We start from the raw sequence: 20,896 nt of genomic DNA, 5'->3' as shown, positions 1-20,896 counted from the left end.
ACGTACGTATGTGCATATTTTGGTGATAAAATATTAAAATATTACTAAACTTAAAAAAGAAGTAAAAATATTTGACAAAAACTGAATTATATATATAAATGATCAAAATCGCAATTACACCCATTTACATACTAGAATTTTCAAGTTTCAAGCACATGTACGACGAGCTTTCGAAACTAAACCAAATAAAACCCAACCAGATACATTATTAGTGTACAGATCAGCCTTTCTACGCACATACTTCATTCATAAACCAACAGATGCATAAATCCTTCATTTAGTGATATCCACAAAATCTCTCGTCTCAATTCTGCACCATTGGATATTGTTTGCAACGAGTAATTATTGGATTTTTTCATAACCACTTTCTTTCTTTTTTTTCAGAGGTTGCAAGCACTGCCAATAATCCAAAACACAGTAAAGGCTACAAGCCCAACGGACGCAGATATCATCCGATCATACTGTACTCTCTCCCCGCCGCTGTCCTCGCCGAACGTTGCTCCTTGAACGGCGTATTCCGCCGACAAAATCTCGACGGGGAACACGCACTTCCCGTTGGACGGATTCTCCGACACCACCTTCCCCAACCCGCCCATGTAGCATTCTTCTTCGGACGTCTCCGACGACTGCCCCTGCGCCTGGAAGTACCTGTTGAAGGCGTAAGAAATCTTGTCCGTGTAAGTTAAATTGGAGCACGATCCGCCATCATCCAAACTGGAGCAATCCGTTACGTTGCACGCCATTGTCCTCAAGAACTGCACTCTCTTGGGGTCGTCCATGTTCCCATTAAACACGCACCACCTATTGGGCATGGACGTCACTCCTTTAGCCTTGCTGGGGACGACGTATCTTCCATGTCCGGAGAAATCGATGGCGTATTTGGGCTCCCCGTTGAATTTATAGATCCCCCAGTGACGCTGGAACCCACCCAACTGGATGGTCATCCGGTTTTCATCCGACAGGTTGTTTATGAAAATGTCGATCTCCTCGTCGGGTCTCATAGGCGTGCCTCTTCCGCTGTAGATGTATGGGAGAAAGGATTTGTAAAAGCGTTCCGCGCTCGTGACGTTGGCTCCCGGGTAACTATCCGTAGGCCAACCGATGGCTCCGATCACGATTTTCACTTGGCTCGCGTTGGCCTTAGCCAGAGCCCAATGGCATGAGTCGTATAATAACTCGAATACGTTTGTGTATTTCTTGGCGTTGGTGTCGTTTATGGAGTAACTGGATTTGTTGTCCATAAATGCGAAATCGAAATCCAAGCTGTTGTTGATCACGAAGTGGATGGGGTACATGCTCAAGAAGAAAGGGGCCTTGTTTTCATTGAGGATCGTTACGTATTCTACCATTTTCTCTTTTATATCGTCCCGGAAATCGGCTTCCGATGGCCTCAAAGTGTTTGAGAAAGTGATTACATCTATGTAGTTTGGGATGGTTGCCTTGATTTCTGATACGCTGAGTAGGTTAAGCTGTCTCTGCATGTTCCTTACCACTTGTACTGCGTCAAAGAAAATTTTGCCCTGGAATGCTGGAGAAAAGGGATTAGTTCCCACCGTCACGTACCTGCATGCAGAAAATTAATTAATTAATTACTCATCATCCATCATACATATCAAATGTTGACGGACAATATAAGACGAATATATAATGGACAACATACCGAAACGTCATTACATCTTGGTACTTGATAATCTTGTCCTTTATCCACCCATTCAATCTAGTTTCGTTTACATAATCTTGCAACAACGTATTAGCGAGACCGAGGGTAGCACTGATACCACTTCCATAGAAAGCCTCCAAAACATTTTCTGCTTGCTGAAAAATCCTCACGTCTTGGATCCCATTCTGTAACAGCAAATCGACAACCATGGAAGGGACCAATTTCTGGGAGCTTAATCTTCCCCAGTTTATGCCGATAAATGCATCTGCGCATGAATAATTGTATGACCATAAAATCATGATCATGCACACACCCCGTGCAAACATTAATAATGACTTCTTGATCATGATTGTGTAGCTAGGTTTAATTTCTCCTCTCTGGGAAAAAAAATATTATGGGGAATATTTTGAAGGGGTCTGATCAGAGTGCATGGGTATATATCCGCGACATAATTGGAGTTAATTAATGGTGTTTTAAGACGTAAAGAGATGATTTACCAGAGGTTTTTATGGACCACAGAGGATCTTACATATAATATATTCAGGTGAATTTTTGGAGGATAGAGAATTTTTTTTTTTGACCAAGGGGCCCGGCGAGAATATATCATACGTACATACATTTTAACGCTTTCTATAAATAGTCATTATATATATTTTTTGGGATATTATAGTTTATATATACTCTTTGGATTGACTAATTAAAAAAATCTCCTTCACATCAATGATCAATCAAGAAAAATACAAGAGAATAACTTTGATAAAATATATATGATGTAGTAAATATCAAAGCAACGGTCCCATATATTCAATCATTTAGCGGTTAATGAGAGAACATCTGAAAAATTATATATACTACCTTAGGGTCTTTTGCACGCGATGCGTATATATATAAATTTTTATATTAATTAATTTTCATGTTATTTTTAGGACTTAAATTTTAAGAGTGATAGATAACTAATCTCATTTAAAAAAAACAAAAAACAAACCATCTAATCTAAAAATTTTAAAATACAAACAAAGATTAGTTTTATATGATCACACGTATTGCAAATGACATGATGATCAGCTAGTCATAGTTAATTATGGTACAATACAAATTGAGTCATCAACGTTAGCTACGTAATTAAGAAATATTAGTTTTACATTATAATAAAAAAAATCCAATCATAAAAAATAATAATCATGAGTTTACAGCTCTCCATTAATATTTTTCATTTTACCTATTATTTTGTGAGTAACCAGATCTACATCTGTAAGACAAATTATATAAATCCATATTTTTAATTAAATTAAAACTTTTGATAAAAAAATAATTTTCATAAGTTGAGTTGGATCGGAAATCCATGGTTTCACAAAATTGAGACATATATATGAGTGTTTTAATGAAGTTTTTGTGTTATTTGGTAACATATAATATATCAATTACGAAAAAGATCGAAGTGATGAAAACAATATCTCAAATATACATGTGTACAAATTACTATTATACATGTTTAAGAAATAATGATTGAATCAGTCAGTAGTACAAAATTTTGATTATATGTGAATTGTGATATCATCATAGAATGACACTTTAATTATAAACATATATGATTAAAGGAAAGTGGAAAAAACTGATTTCATGTGGTAATATTTTATGGGAAAATGTCTTGTTTAGTCATATATATTTATCATTTTGAGATATAAGTCATTTGTATTTTTAGATTTTAGTTTTAATCTGCTATTTTTATTATTATTTTGGAAAATTTTAGTCCTTTTTTCGTGGAGCTGATGTCACACCAATTCAGTGCTGATGTGGAGGTGACGTGTTCAGTTTTACGTAAGAATTTTCGAATAAAAATTATCGAAATTGCCAAAAATCAGAACATGCAGGACTAAAATTGAAATATGAAAACATAGATGATCAAAATCGCAAAGTGACAAACATACAAAACCAAATTTGTAATTTTTCATATTTTATTAAAATACATGAAGGAAAAAAAATCACCATTTACCATGCACCAATATTTTTTATGACAAATACTCCTATGAGACGGTTTCAATTGTCATTTTTTTATACGTGTCTCTTATATGGGTTATCCATTAATAAATATTACATTTTATTCAAAAAAATATTACTTATTATTATAAATATAAGCAGGGTTGACCCGTCTCACAGATGATACCGTCTCACAAAAGTATTACTCTTCTTTTATTTGTCTTCATTGATAATTGAAGGCTAATGACGTTTCATTAATTGATATTTCCATATATATTCATTCTTCTATAACAAAATAAGATATATATTTTTAGTTTGCAATTGAAAATATTATAAAATTGACACTACAACAAAAAAAACTGAAAGACTACGGTGAAAAAACGTAGTTAAATGGGATTGTAAAACCGATGTTAAACGCTATGTAGTTAAAATTGCGCTCATAGACTACGGTTTAAAATCGTAGTCTTTTATCGTAAAAAACTACGGTTTTAAACCGTAGTCGTATGTCGTCAACGACTACGGTGTAAAAACGTAGTTAATTAGGATTGTAAAACCGATGTTAAACGTTATGTAAGTTAAAAGTGAGATAATAGACTATGGTTTTAAACCGTAGACTTATGTCGTAAAAGACTATGGTTTAAAACCGTAGTCTTATGTCGTAAAAGCTGTAGTCTTTCATTGTAAACCACAACGGTTTTAAACCGTATTCTTTTATCGTAAACAACTATGGTTTTAAACCGTTGTTTTTTATATTAAAATCGTAGTCATTTGTTGAAAAACACAACGGTTTGAAACTGTAGTCTTTTGTCATATAAACCGTAGTATTTTCTCTTCAAACACAATGGCTTTAAATCGTAGTCTTTTGTCGTTAAATACCGTAGTCTTTTGTCGTAAAACACAACGGTTTTAAACTGTATTCTTTTGTCGTAAAAGACTACGATTTTAAACCGTTGTCTTTTATATTAAAACCAAATCCAACGCGCATTTAACGATCAATTTACAAAAAATAGCTGTCCATAATATTTAAAACATCATAAAATATGCAATTAGTTGATCAAAATTACGTACAATTTTTACAAACTGTTCATAATCTATGTATGTTCCAATAACAAAAACACTAGTCATAAACCACAAACGTTCGAGTAAATTAAGTTTAAAAACATCAATTTAGACAAAATGATTGTACTAACAACATTGCACAGACAGCAACTCCTCTGCTATATCAAGACATCACAAAAGATCTTCTTTTTCTTTGGGACGTAGCGAGGCTTCAAAGATCAGACATCACAAAACAAGTAATAAGCCTACAACATAAAAGCACTACAACAAATATGTTAATTAACCACACTAAAAAGACAACGGTTTTATAGACAAACTGTTGTCTTTTGACCTTTAACAACGGTTTTTACAAAAATCGTTGTCGTTGGCCGTATTTTAATGAAAAACGACAACCGTAAATATATATATATATATATAGCACATATAACCTACATCGTCTCTACACTCTTAAGGGAAGAATGAAGAAAGGAAAGAAAAGAGAAGCCCAAACCCTAGTCCAAACCCGTCGCCCCTCCGAACCAGCTCAGATTCGGCGCCTTAGCCACCGATCGATCACCCGAAACATCTCCAGCTTCGATTTAAGCCATCTCCATCTTTGATTTAACCCATATCTAGCTTCGATTTAAGCAATAAATCATAATTTTTGAGCAAGGAATCGATCTGCTCGAAGTCTTGTTCGGTGACCTACTACACGCGTTGTTCTCAATCTTTCTTGTGCGAGTTTGCTTTGATTTTCGGTTGTAAGTTGCTCTTAACCTAACCTCAAGATATTTCGAGCATAGTCCAGTCTTTCTCTGTTCCACGTTTTTCTATTTTTTTGGTTTTTTTTTCCATATCAGTTGAAGATCTGTCGGTTTTGTGTTCTTGGGATGCATTACTTTCTTCGTTGATTTGTATGAAGTAAAATTATAAGTTCTTCCTCATAATTTCTGTTGCATTCGCTAATGCCGCTAATGTGTCTGCTGAAAAGGCGTAAGAGCACAAAAATGCCTATTTTACTTGTGTTGGAGAGTGTTTTTTACTGATAACGGATTTGCAAAATAACTTTGATCCAGGATTCTTTGTCAAGCTGGAACTCTGACCCAGAAAAGGTGAAGGGGAAAATCTTGGTCTGCCTACGAGGAGAAAACATGAGGGTCGACAAAGGATAGCAAGCGGCCTTAGCTGGATCAGTGGGAATGGTTTTAGCCAACAATCAGGCTTCTTGTTATGAAATTATTGATGATCCTCATGTCCTACCCGCTTCACATATCAATTATATCGATGACTTGCCCTTTTTTCTTACGTTAATTCCACGAGGTTAGCACTACTCGCCTCTCCTCTTAATCAAGACCCAAGATATATCCCCTGCTTTCATTTGTAGGGATTAAAATGAAAATTTAGCAACTCTTACCGCATGTCTGGTGTATCTTCTATCACCCGATCCAAACTCAATTAGGTACAAAACCAGCTCCATCCATGGCGACCTTTTTGTCCAAGGGTCCTAGCACCATCACACCAGAAATACTAAAGGTTTTTTTGACATCAAATTAACTAACTTAATAAGTACTTCCCTTTCATATAAAAAGGGGTTTGATAAATTTTCATGTTGTAATTTCAGCCTGATATCACCGCTCCAGTAGTGAGTGTCATAGCTTCCTACACGGAAGCTCAGGGACCAACAAATCAAGATGTCGACAAATGACATGTCAAGTTCAATTCTAATGGTATGATGGTTTGTTAATTTTGTGGAATTTTATACTAACTTAATAATTACTTCCCTTTGATTTGGATTTTTGTGCTACTCAGACGACTAGAGACAATTGAGTTTCTAATATAAAATTTGTTCCTTACATCTTCATCTTCGATTTAAGCCATAAATTTGTTCCCATATTTGCAGCAGACTGAGCCAAGAAGCTTTGATAACTCCCCGGAGGAGCCTCCTAAACCTGCAGTGCACTCGTTCTGCAAGGTTTTGACTGCATCAGATACAAGTACCCATGGTGGATTCTCCGACTTGTATTTGAAAATTTTATGGTAACAATGGCATCAGTAGGTTTGCTCTATAGCTAGATTTATGAAGTATCACATAGTTTAGTGTTACTTCTATTGTTGTGATGGATATGCGTATTTGTGAGACCTCGGTTTTAAACAACTAATCTTGGATTAAACAACAATTAATCGACCCAGAACCCAAGTTTAAAAGCAATCAAAAGTTTTTTTTTTTGAACGCCTCGCGCCCGCACGAGGAGCCATGCTCGCGCGAGCGCAGGCTGCTCAACCCGAGCCCAAACGGGGGCTCGTGCCCGCGCGAGGTGCCATGCTAGCGCGCGCGGGCCAACAAACCCGAACCCTCCGGGAAGCCACGCTCGCGCGCGTGAGGCACCACCTCGCTCGCGCGCGGCAGACCTGGGCAGAAATGCCCAGGCTGAAAAACAAAGATTCCGCGCTTGCTTCCGACGTGCATTCGAATACAACCATTAACACAGGGTATAGAGAATACACAAAATCAAACATGCTTTCATCAAGCCTAAGAGAAACAAGAATCTAAATCGATACAACACCACATGCTTCGATTCTAGATTACAATCCGAATACAACAAATTCGAATAACAAACATAACAAGTTCGAGTTCTAACATGCTTCAATCTTAAACTAGATAAACATGTTGATTCGACTTCTAAACCGAGTCCCACTACTAACTCTCCCTCTTGCTGTTAACCAGGTCTTCGCTGACTTGATCATGCCCCATCTGTTGCCAAGTACACATATAAAACAAAGCAATAGCCGGATAACCGGTGAGAATGATAATCCCAGTAAAAACAACATAACAAGTAATACAACAACAAACATGCTTTCAAGGTAACAACGAACCAATACCAACGTAATGAAATGCATGTCTTTAAATCGGGATATCAATTCTGATAAACGAGGGATTGCTGTTGTGCTTTTTGGGATCCCGAGGATGAGACCACGTAATGACTCACCGACTCTCCCAATCGAGGTGGCGTCACGTATCCCAATCCTCTAGACTTCGGTGCGACTATGAGGAGTATGCTGACACTAGGTGAACTTTTACAACCCAGTCCACTCGCAACATAGCCCCCAAAACGTCTAAACAAAAAGGGCTGTTCTGCCCGCTGAAATCAAAGTTGGCTCAAGATGAATGCATAACAGAAACATAAAACGTAAGCCACATAACCAATCTCAATCAATCAACAAATACAGTTCCACATGCTAGAACAATATTGATGCAATATGTGATTTTTAGGGAAACTCGAGAACCAACTGTCCCGAGTATGCTATCCCGCTACGATGACTGCTTTTACCTTTCAATGCAAGTAGTTCCAACTCTGGATAAGCTACAATAAAAAGGTTATATCAGAAACTATACAACCTAACAACAATATCGACTCAAGGTAATCTCTTTACCGATTCTTTGTCAAACTCTAGACGATCGACTGCTGCTTCTCTGTCTCGACAACTCCAAACGAATCTGTACGGAGACAAAATATGATCAACAACAACGAACAAACCCAATGCCCAAAGTTCTACAACTCAAACACGGTTTGAAATCCTCAAAACTTAAACCGGCGGCATAACGGCTATAAATGATCAAACCGGAAATGCAGACAGCAGTTCAATATCGATATCAATACGAATCAATGCTAATACAACAACAAAAGCTCAAACCCAACCAATCTCAAAACTCAAACTTTCGAAAATAACTTCCAAAAATAATAACAATTCCGAACGTCGCTCTATTTCAAAACTGACAGATAATAAACGATCAGAACTCTGCCAAGAACAACATACTCGAATCTCGAACGATTCTAACAACATCCAAAAACTAGAATGTATCTGATCGTAGAAAAACTTACGGTATAACGGAGCCCTCGCTGCAGTGATCGCTAATCTGCCTTCAGAATTAATTTCCAATGGCCGCATCGAGCTCGGGAGGAAATCTGGAAGCTTGAAATCTCAAAAGGGCGCTTCAATGGAGGTGGCGTGCAAGGAGGAAGAAGATGGAGAGAATGAAGACTAGTCTCAAGTCAAGATAATATATAAAACTCCAAAATTGCACTTTAGTCCCTGAAATTTCCAAAATTTGCAAAATAGACCCTGATAAAAAACAAGTCGGCTCTTGAACTCTGGAATACTAATTATCTCAAATAAGTTCATTTAAGATAAAAAAAAAAAAAAAAACGGGGCGTTACAACTCTCCCCCTCTAAGAAGAGATTTCGTCCTCGAAATCAATAAGAATCGCAACTTATAAGATAGAATAAAGACTTGAAAACAGTAAGAAGAACTCACGTCATCCGAATAACTCAGGAAAATATTGTCTCATGTCGGATTCTGTCTCCCAAGTCGCTTCCTCGACCCCGTGACGGCTCCACTACACCTTCACCAATGGAATCAGCTTGGTTCTGAGTTGCTTCTCTTTCCGATCAAGGATCTGAATCGGTCGCTCAAAGTAGCTCAAAGTCTCATCTAACTTGGCTTTGTCAGGCTGAAGAATATGACAAGGATATGGATGATACTTCCGCAGCATAAAGACATGAAAAACATCGTGAATACCAGATAAAGACGGAGGAAGTGCAAGTCTGTAGGCAAGATCGTCTATCTTCTCGAGAATCTCGTATGGACCGATGAATCTCAGAGATAACTTTCCTCTCTTCCCAAATCTAACGGTGCCTCTGAAAGGTGAAATCTTCAGAAAGACTCGGTCTCCCTGATCGAAACTCAGAGGTCTGCGTTTGACATTAGCATACTTCGCATGTCTATCCTAAGCTGACTTCATTCTAGACTGAATGATCTTAACTTGCTCTGACATATCTCTAAGCATATCCGGTCCCAAATCAGGTGACTCGAACAAATCATCCCAAAACAAAGGATATCGGCACTTCTTGCCGTACAAAGCCTCAAAAGGTGCCATACCGATACTCGCTTGGAAGCTGTTGTTGTAAAAAAAACTCAACAAGAGGCAAAGAATCTTGCCAACTAGTGCCAAAGTCTAGCACTACCGCTCGAAGCATATCCTCTAACGTCTGGATAGTCCGTTCTGACTGTCCATCGGTCTGAGGATGATAAGCTGTACTCAGATGCAATCGAGTACCAAGTGCCTCCTGAAGAATGTGCCAAAAGTGCGACGTGAATCTAGGGTCTCAGTCTGAAACGATCGACTTCGGCACCCCATGCAATCTCACAACATTGCTAACATATAACTCAACCATCTGATCATGACGATACGTCATCCTGTACGGAATAAAACAAGCAGACTTCGTCAATCGGTCGATCACTACCCAAATAGCATTGCATCCCCGAACAGATCGCGGTAGCTTCGTGACGAAATCCATGGAAATGTGATCCCATTTCCATTCAGGAACAGATAGACTGTGCAATAGACCACCCGGTCGCTTCCGCTCTGCTTTCACTTGCTAGAAGTTCAAACATCGAGATACAAACCTCGCAACATCTCTCTTCATTTTCTTCCACCAGAATTGATTCTTCAGATCGTTGTACATCTTACGACCTCCAGGATGAACACTGAACCGACTGCAATGAGCCTCTCGGAGAATACACTGTCTCAACTCCGAAATATCAGGCACAATAATACGGTTATTCACGAACAAAATGTCATCTCTAACCTGGAATTCAGACTGATGCCCAGATCTGACTTTCTCTACTGAAACCTGAACGCTCGGATCAGACCTCTGTGCCTCTTTGATCGCAATCAACAACTCCGGCTCGGCTTGAATAGCAAATACTCTGATAGTCTTCCTATCTGTTTCAAACTCTAAACCAGAAGTGCAACAATCATCGATCAACTGAGAAACACCAATATTAGAAAGAGATAAAGAACAAAGCTTTCGGCTCAAGGCATCTGCAACTGCATTCGAATTTCCCGGATAATACTTGATTTCACAGTCGAAATCCTTCAACAGATCTAACCATCTTCTCTGTCTCATGTTCAGTTCTGCCTGTGAAAACAATTACTTAAGACTTTTATGATTAGAAAAGATCTCAAATGACTCACCGTAAAGATAGTGACGTCAGATCTTCAGAGCAAAAACAATTGCAGCTAGTTCAAGATCATGAATCGGATAACGAGTCTTGTGAGGCTTCAGCTGCCTCGATGCATACGCTATCACATGCTTATGCTGCATAAGAACACAACCCAAGCCTCGGTTAGAAGCATCACAATAGACTGTGAAACCTCCAGTACCCTTCGGAATAGAAAGAATCGGAGCACTGATCAGTCTCCTCTTCAGATCAACAAAGCTAGCCTCACAATCTGTAGTCCAGATAAAAGGCGCATTCTTCTGTGTCAGCTGGGTAATCGGCTTGGAAATAGACGAGAAACTCTCGATGAATCGGCGATAATAACCAGATAAACCCATAAAGCTTTGGATCTCAGGAACTGATGTCGGTCTAGGCCAATTCATAACCGCTTCAATCTTGCTGGGATCGACAGAAATCCCATCTCCAGAAATAATGTGACCGAGAAAGACAACTCGATCCAACCAGAATTCACACTTAGACAACTTGGCAAACAACTGTTCAACTCGTAAAATCTGAAATACGGTCCTCAAATGCTCAGCGTGGTCAGTACGGTTCTTCGAGTAGATAAGAATATCATCGATGAAGATAATAACAAACTCATCTAAATAACGCTGAAAGATACGGTTCATCAAACTCATAAAAACCGCTGGAGCGTTAGTCAAACCAAACGGCATGACTATAAACTCAAAGTGACCATACCTCGTTCTGAATGCGGTCTTAGGAACATCTTCCTCTCGCACCCTCAGCTGATGATAACCTGACCTCAGATCAATATTCGAATAGACAAAAGAACCCTGCAGCTGATAAAAAAGGTCATCTATTCGGGGTAAAGGATATCTGTTCTTGACTGTAGCCTAATTCAGTTGACGGTAGTCGATACAGAGTCGCATAGAACCATCGTTCTTCCGAACAAAAAGAACAGGAGCACCCAAGGCGATACACTAAGTCTGATGTATCCCTTGGCAATCAAATCCTCAAGCTTCTCCTTCAACTCTTTCAGTTCAATAGGTGTCATACGATATGGAGCTTTGGAAATGGGTTGAGTACTTGGCACTAAGTCGATGCTGAATTCGATCTCTCGAACATGCGGCAATCCAGGAACATCTTTCGGAAACACATCAGCAAAATCTCTAACCACTGGTATATCAACCAATTCAGGGCTAAATTTCAGTACATCAACTGCATAAACCAAAAATCCCTCTGCACCTTTCTGTAACAAACGAGTCATAGATAACACTGAAATCAAAGGAATTATAGATCGAGAATCCTTACCAAAGAATTTCCACTTGTCTGTCATTTCAGGTCTGAACCTGACAACTTTCAGAAAACAATCGACTGTTGCCCTGTACTGGGTTAAAGCATCTATACCAACAATACTGTCAAAATCTGACAGTCCAAGTACAATACAGTCGAATTCTAACAAATTTCCTTCAAAACAGAGTTCACATTTCCTGACTAATCGGACAGAAACAATTCCTCCACCCAAAGGTGAAGTAACAGCTACTACAGTAGTCAACAACTCAGTAGGCAAAGCATGCAATAACACAAATTTCTCAGAGATAAAGGAATGGAAAGCACCTGTATCTATCAAAACATGAGCAGAATAACCAAAAATCGAACAGTTACCTGCTATAACATCATCTGGTGCTGCTTGAGCCTGATCCTCTGTCAAAGCAAAGACTCGTGCTTGTTGTCTCGGAGGCTGGTTCGCACTGGAGTTACCTCCCTGTCGGTTCTGCTGCTGAGTCTGGAAAGAGTACACTGCAGAAGACTGCCTCTCAGGCTGAGCTGTAGATCGAGATGAACTCCCACTCTGAGCTCGATCTCTACTACGCTAAGGGCACACCTTGGAAAAGTGTCCCGGTTGCTGACAGGTGTTGCAGTTACCAAAGACTCCCACATAGTGATCTGGTGAGTGCCTACCTCCACACTTGCTGCAGTACATGGATGAAGATCCAGAACTCTGTCCTGAACCGAACTGTTTGGAACCACTGGAACTATAAGAACTGTTTTCCTGCCTTTTGAACTGTTTCCCTCTTGCTTTGTACTCATCCCTTCTGTTTCCCCCACTGTTTCCACCTTCATACCTCTGCTGTTGGTTCTGATACTGAGGTGGCTTGTTCTGATGCTGATATGGTTGGTTCTGAGACTGCCTCTGCTGCTGAGACACCATCTGATTACCTCTTAGTCTCCACAAGCCTGCTTCAGCTCCCTTTGCGTGATTCATGGCATCCGCAAAGTTATCTGGCCTAGCAGTGTTCACCAATGTGAAGATGTCGGGATTCAAGCCGTTGATGAACTGATCGGCTTTGGCTTCTTCACTGTCGGCAATGTGTGGTGCAAAACTCAACAGACTATCAAACTTGGTTACGTACTCTTCAATGTTCAGATTCCCTTGCCTCAGATTGGCAAACTCTGCTCCCTTGTCCTTTCGGTACGAAACAGGGAAAAATCTCTTATAAAACTCAGTTTTGAAAAGAGACCAATCGACAACTGTACCTCTGTTCTCCAAGGATTTCTTGGTCATGATCCACCAGTTCTTGGCCACACCACGAAGCTGATGAATGACTAACCTGGTTCGACGGTCATCAGTGTAATCAATGGAATTGAACAACTGATCAATATCATCCAACCAACTCTCACAGTCAACTGGGTTCTCAGTACCCATCAACAACGGCGGATTAAATGACTAAAACCTCTTCAGCAAGGTTTCCATAGGAGTAGCTGTAGCATCCAACTGATCAACTTCAGTGCTAGCTTGTTCAGTCGTAGGAATAACTGGCGGTGTGTTTCTGTTAATTACTCGACGAGGACCCATCTGATAATCAAAGGTTAGGACACAAGATATCTCAATCGCTACAATTCGGTGCCTTTACAACCTCTTGGAATGCCGGATACCAGTCGATAACAAAAGCAGTTATATCTCAAGTAGTTCATGATTTATAAATTAAATCACAACATCATGTAATTCAATTAATTCTTAAATAATAAAGCATGTTCGCATGGTATTAATTAAACAATTAAAGAACTCAAACACATGCGAGGAGCAAATACATGCGGACTCGAACTACCCCGCTCACTCTAGTTCAACCAAGAATCTTAACGCTTTGATACCACTTAATGTGAGACATCGGTTCTAAACAACTAATCTCGGATTAAAAAACAATTAATCGCCCCAGAACCCAAGTTTAAAAGCAATCAAAAGTTTTTTTTTTTTGAACGCCTCGTTCCTGCGCGAGGAGCCATGCTCGCGCGCGCGCAGGCTGCTCAACCCGAGCCCAAACGGAAGCGGCAGACCTGGGCAAAAATGCCCAGGCTGAAAAACAAAGATTCCGCGCTTTCTTCCGACGTTCATTCGAATACAACCATTAACATAGGGTATAAAGAATACACAAAATCAAACATGCTTTCATCAAGCCTAAGAGAAACAAGAATCTAAATCGATACAACACCACATGCTTCGATTCTAGATTACAATCCGAATACAACAAATTCGAATAAAAAACATAACAAGTTCGAGTTCTAACATGCTTTAATTTTAAACTAGATAAACATGTTGATTCGACTTCTAAACCGAGTCCCACTACTAACTCTCCTTCTGGCTGTTAACCAGGTCTTCGCTGACTCGATCCTGCCCCACCTGTTGCCAAGTACACATACAAAACAAAGCAACAGGCAGATAACCGGTGAGAATGATAATCCCAGTAAAAGCAACATAACAAGTAATACAACAACAAACATGCTTTCAAGGTAACAATGAACCAATACCAATGTAATGAAATGCATGTCTTTAAATCGGGATATCAATTCTGATAAACGAGGGATTGCTGCTGTGCTTTTTGGGATCCCGAGGATGAGACCACGTAACAACTCACTGACTCTCCCAATCGAGGTGGCGTCACATATCCCAATCCCCTAGACTTCGGTGCGACTATGAGGAGTATGCTGACACTAGGTGAACTTCTACAACCCAGGCCACTCGCAACATAGCCCCCAAAACGTCTAAACAAAAAGGGTTGTTCTGCCCGCTGAAATCAAAGTTGGCTCAAGATGAATGCATAACAAAAACATAAAACGTAAGCCACATAACCAATCTCAATCAATCAACAAATACAATTCCACATGCTAGAACAATATTGATGAAATATGTGATTTTAAGGGAAACTCAAGAACCAACTGTCCCGAGTATGCTATCCCGCTACGATGACTGCTTTTACCTTTCAATGCAAGTAGTTCCAACTCTGGATAAGCTACAATAAAAAGGTTATATCAGAAACTATACAACCTAAAAACAATATCGGCTCAAGGTAATCTCTTTACCGATTCTTCGTCAAACTCTAGACGATCGACTGCTGCTTCTCTGTCTCGACAACTCCAAACGAATTTGTACGGAGACAAAAGATGATTAACAACAACGAACAAACCCAATGCCCAAAGTTCTACAACTCAAACACGGTTCGAGATCCTAAAAACTTAAACCGGCGGCATAACCGCTATAAATGATCAAACCGGAAATGCATACAACAGTTCTATATCGATATCAATACGAATCAATGCTAATACAACAACAAAAGCTCAAACCCAACCAATCTCAAAACTCAAACTTTCGAAAATAGCTTCCAAAAATAATAACAATTCCGAACGTCGCTCTATTTCAAAACTGACAGATAATAAACGATCAGAACTCTGCCAAGAACAACATACTCGAATCTCGAACGATTCTAACAATATCCAAAAACTAGAATGTATCTGATCGTAGAAAAACTTACGGTATAACGGAGCCCTCGCTGCAGTGATCGCTAATCTGCCTTCAGAATTAATTTCCAACGGTCGCATCGAGCTCGGGAGGAAATCTGGAAGCTTGAAATCTCAAAAGGGCGCTTCAATGGAGGTGGCGTGCAATAAGGAAGAAGATGGAGAGAATGAAAACTAGTCTCAAGTCAAGATAATATATAAACTCCAAAATTGCACTTTAGTCCCTGAAATTTCCAAAATTTGCAAAATAGACCCTGATAAAAAACAAGTCGGCTCTTGAACTCTGATATACTGATTATCTCAAATAAGTTCATTTAAGATAAAAAAAAAAAACGGGGCGTTACAGTATTTATATATGTTACGAGTCTTCTTATTTTTCAAAGAAAGGTTTGCTTTTGGCTTCTTCATTGTCATTCGTTTCAGCATTTAATATGATTGCTACTGTTTCATGTTCACTTAGCAGCTCATGGCTTCATTAGGAGGTTATTGTTCAAGGTCAGATTTTGTTCCATTTGAGGAGTTCCATTTGTGAGGACATGAACAGAGAAAACTTAAATTATGGTCTAATTTGTTTGTTGATCACTAGCTTTCTTATTATTTACTTTCTAGTGATTAGAAGTAGCTGCTTTGATGATTCGATGTTAACTAATGTCTACTTTTGCTTTAAGTAGGCCTTCAATTATGATTTTTTTAGTGACCCTTACCAGGATCACCTACTAAACAGAACTTAGGCGGATCACCTACTAAACAGAACTTAGGCATGTAATTAACTTAATTAAACAGATATCAGAATAAACTGCGGAAACATTACAAATACTACAATCCCAAGGCAAGGAATCTGTAAAAAAAACCAAATAGATTATACAACCATATCGAAAAGTTGTATCAATCCGATAACAACAGAAATAAAAATCTAAGCGAAGCTCCAGCTGACCAACCGCTGCCTAGCCCCTCCTGGAACCACCCGCCTTGTCCAATCGCAAACCTGCCCCATGGAATAGGGTGTCCAGAAACATAAAGTACGAGACGTGAGCATAAAACGCTCGTATGAGTATACATGCATGCAAAGTGAACTCCCTATAACTCGAGGTCAAAGATCAGATAACAGAGACAGACCTGGCCCTGGTATGTAGCACGTTGTGCCGTCGCTGCAGGAGGTGGCTCCCATACCAATATACCAGTGGATATGCCAGATCCAAATCGATGGAAGTCCATCCACTAACAGGATAGGGTACAACCCTACTAATATACATCTCGAAGGAGATAGCTCAATATGCAGATGAATGCAGCATAAATCAATGACATATAAATCATGCAGTCACATAATACATGCATACTCAGTCAGGATATCTCGAACAGTACTATCGTACCTAACACCGAAGTCTGAACTAAGCTGGAAGAAGACAACCCCTAGCTGCCTTAGATCCAAGTCCCGACCCGACCTGGTCTCAAGACTGACCCGACCTGACCTCTCCCTTCAAGCCCGACCTGAACTGCTCCTGGTCAAGCCCCGAGCTACTCCTTCCCGAACTCCCGAGCTACTCTTTCCCGAGCTCCCGAGCTACTCTTTCCCGAGCTCCCGAGCTACTCTTTGTTCCGAGTAAAACTAAGGTGAGATGAAATGGTGTACAAATGAACGAACTCTCAACTCCTATTTATAGAGGATGAGCTGGGACAGGTGTCAATCGAGTGCATGACACCTAGCAGGACACTAATCGTGTTTTAGCTCCAGCCACATGTCCAATCCTGGCCTGAATACCATGTGTTCTTCCCATGACCGAACACTACCCTGGCCTTGCACATCACTTTCTTGAGCACCCTAAGCCCCGACCCGAGCCAAGCACAAACACATTCCTGAGCCCTAGCTCCAAGCCCGAGCTCTAGCTCAATGCCCGAGCTCTTCCTCAATGCCCGAGCTATTGTTGAACAACCATGATCAACCCGAGCTACTCATGACCGACCCGAGCTACTCATGTCATGTGTTCTTGATCTTAACTTGTGCTCTTGTTAATAAAATATAATTAACCAATTAATTTTGTAAATTGGAACTGGGCTACTACATTCTCCCCACTTAAGATATTTCGTCCTCGAAATAAGATCTTAAGTAATGAATGTAAAACAAGATACAAACGTTCCTTGTACATCTTGTTGCTCCCTGGATGAATACTCAACTTAGTGCGATGCGCCTGAGACAAAATATCATCTCGCAACTCTTCATCCTCCGGAATCACAAGCCTACCAGACAAACACAGAAAATCATCTGACTGATAGTGAAATCCAGACGTACTACCCTCGTTGGCTAGGCGAGCCAAACATTGGGTCTTCGAATCAGACATCTGAGCATCTCGAATTCGTGAATACAAAGCTGGGTCAGATAAAATTGCAAACATCTTGATACACTGCATACCTTTCTTGTGCTTGAAGGTATACCCTGAAGAACAACAATCCTCAATCGCACTAGACATCGAACAAGTTTGTAGTGCGAAAAGACGCACCTTGCGACTCAAGGCATCACAGTGAGATTAGCAGCTCCCGGATGATACTTAATTTTGCAATCATAGTCCTTAAGCAAGTCCATCCAACGTCTCTGCCTCATGTTCAACTCTGCCTGAGTGAACAAATACTTGAGACTCTTGTGGTCGGTGAAGATTTCAAATTTCTCGCCATACAGATAATGACGCTAGATCTTCAAAGCAAACACAATCGCTGCCAACTCCAAATCATGAACCGGATAATTATCCTCATGAAGCTTCAGCTGTCTAGAAGCATATGCGATCACATGCCCATTTTGAGACAGGACACAACCTAACCCCTGAAGAGAAGTATCAGTGTACACCACATACCCTCCAGATCCTGACGGCAATGCCAACACCGGCGCAGAAGTCAACCGTCATTGAAGCTCACAGAAATTCTCTTCGCACTCGGAAGACCACTCGAAATCCACACCCTTGCGGGTAAGCTGCGTCAAAGGTCGAGCTAACTGAGAGAAATTCAAAATGAAACGACGATAATACCCTGCTAGACCCAGAAAACTACGGATCTCAGCAGCTGTCATCGGACGTGACCAATTAAGCATAGCCTCAATCTTGCTCGGATCGACAGAAATCCCTTCCCTGGATATGATATGGCCAAGAAAGACCACTCGATTCATCCAGAATTCGCACTTACTCAACTTGGCGTACAACTGCTCGTCCCGAAGAGTCTGCAGTACCACCCGTAAGTGAGAAACATGCTCGTCCTCATTACCTGAATACACCAGAATGTCGTCAATGAAGACGACGACAAACTTATCCAAGTACTCCCTGAAGACACGGTTCATCAGATCCATAAATATAGCCGGCGTATTAGTCAACCAAATGGCATCACTAGAAACTCGTAATGCCCATAGCGAGTACGAAATGATGTCTTGGCTACGTCCTGATCTCGGACTCTCATCTGATGATACCCAGATCTCAAGTCAATCTTGGAGTAGACTGAAGTACCCTGCAACTTATCAAACAAGTCATCGATACGAGGCAAAGGATACTTGTTCTTCACAGTAACTCGGTTCAACTGACGATAGTCAATGCACAGCCGCATCGACCCATCCTTCTTCTTCACGAAGAGAACAGGAGCTCCCCAAGGAGATACACTAGGATGAATGTACCCCTTGTCCAAAAGATCCTGTAGCTGATTCTTCAACTCATGCATCTCTGACGGAGCCAGATGATATGGTGCTCAAGAAATAGGCGAAGTACCTGGCATCAACTCTATGCCAAACTCGACTTCCCTAACAGGAGGTAAACCCGGAATCTCGTCTGGAAATACATCTGGAAATTAATTCACGACCGGAATGCTCTCTATCCCTACGCTTTCAGCGGACAAATCAACTGCATAGATGAGATAACCTTCCCCGCCAGACTCTAGAGCTCGATAGGCTCTCAAAGCAGATACCAAAGGCATCGGGGGTCGCGCTCCCTCACCATAGAAAAACCAACTATCACTCTCCTCTGGATGAAAGCGTACTGATCTCTAATTGCAGTCCACTGAAGCTCGATAGGTAGTCAACATATCTATTCCCAGAATGCAATCAAAGTCGTCCATTGCAAGAACCATGAGATTCGCAATCAGAATGTTACCCTCGAATTCTAAAGGGCAACCCATCACTAGACGCTTGGCCAGAGCAGACTGACCCGTCGGAGTAGAAACAGAAAGTACTACGTCTAGTACAATGTAAGGTAACTTATGTCTCTTAACAAAACGTGCAGAAATGAAGGAATGAGATGCACCAGTGTCAATGAGTACAAGAGCAGGTAAACCATATAACAGAAATGTACTTGCAATGACCTTCTCATTCTCCTCCACGGCCTGGTCGTGCCTCAAGGCAAACACCTGGCCAGAAGCCCGCGGCCTCAAGTGAGAACTCTCAGCAGGCTGTCCCTGCGACCTCTGCTGAACGGTGGCCTGAGAACCTGATCCAGAACCAGAACCGCCTCCCCCAGATAGTGGACAAACTCTCCGGAGATGACTCACCTATCCACAACGGAAACAAGCTCCAGAAGCTCTACGGCACTTGTCTGACGGATGGTTCTTCCCACAATGATCACACTTCTCCTTCTTCCCAAAACGGATAACACCAGCCGAACCAGAGGAAGAAGAAGTAGATCCAGACTTCTTGAAAGATTGAGCACGGGGACCCAAAGAACTAGCAGGCCTGGACTGAGAAAAAGACCGATTCCTCCAAATGCTGTCCTCGGCTCACCAAACCCTCGTAGGACATGTCATCTCCAACCGCCACACGGTCATGAATCTCAGGGTTGAGACCCTAAAGGAACAGGTTATACTTCATCTCCGAGCTGTCAGCAATCTCGGGGCAATAGGATAGAAGATCAAAAAACTTCTGCTGGTACTCGTCAATAGACATGGCACCCTGTCGCAGACTCAGTAATTCACCTGCCTTCGCCTGACAAAGTGCAGAAGGAAAATACAGCTTCTGAAAATCTGTGCGAAACTCAGCCCAAGTAGCAACCCCTCTCGCCGTGAAGAACGGTGCAGAAGTGAACCTCCACCACTTTCGGGCTCGCCCTTCCAGAAGATATCCCAGCGTCTCCATCTTCTGCTCCTCAGTGCAACGGAACGTCTGAAAATTTGTCTCCATGCGGTCTAACCAGTTCTCCGCATCCTCCGGAGACTTACCTCCAACCAAGGGCTTAGGACCCATCGAAAGAAATTGGCGTACGCTAAAACGCTGATCATCATGGCGATGATGAGGTGCTCACGACGACGGTCTCGGTCATCGTCTCCCCAGCATCCACCTACACTGCCATGGCTGCTCTGATCGTCACGATCTGCCATCTACACAAATTACCTCATGGTTATCTTATGCAGAATCTAAATCCCAAGAAAACTATGCATGCTCTGAT

General features: G+C 40.8%; 1 protein-coding gene across 1 annotated transcript; it reads right to left on the bottom strand.

The window, feature by feature from the left end:
• Nucleotides 1-380: 380 nt before the first annotated feature.
• Nucleotides 381-20,631, bottom strand: LOC140889653 (glucan endo-1,3-beta-glucosidase 8-like). Its single transcript, XM_073297374.1, has 3 exons — nt 20,427-20,631; nt 1,661-1,925; nt 381-1,563 (listed from the first exon to the last, which is right to left on the bottom strand). Exons 1-3 carry the CDS (start codon nt 20,629-20,631, stop codon nt 381-383), a joined length of 1,653 nt encoding a protein of 550 aa, XP_073153475.1.
• Nucleotides 20,632-20,896: the final 265 nt, after the last annotated feature.

Source organism: Henckelia pumila, chromosome 3 (genome assembly GCF_033568475.1).
Source record: "Henckelia pumila isolate YLH828 chromosome 3, ASM3356847v2, whole genome shotgun sequence".
NCBI lineage: Eukaryota > Viridiplantae > Streptophyta > Magnoliopsida > Lamiales > Gesneriaceae > Henckelia > Henckelia pumila.
Note: the sequence above shows the minus strand (reverse complement) of the source record. Positions and strands in the feature narration are given on the sequence as shown.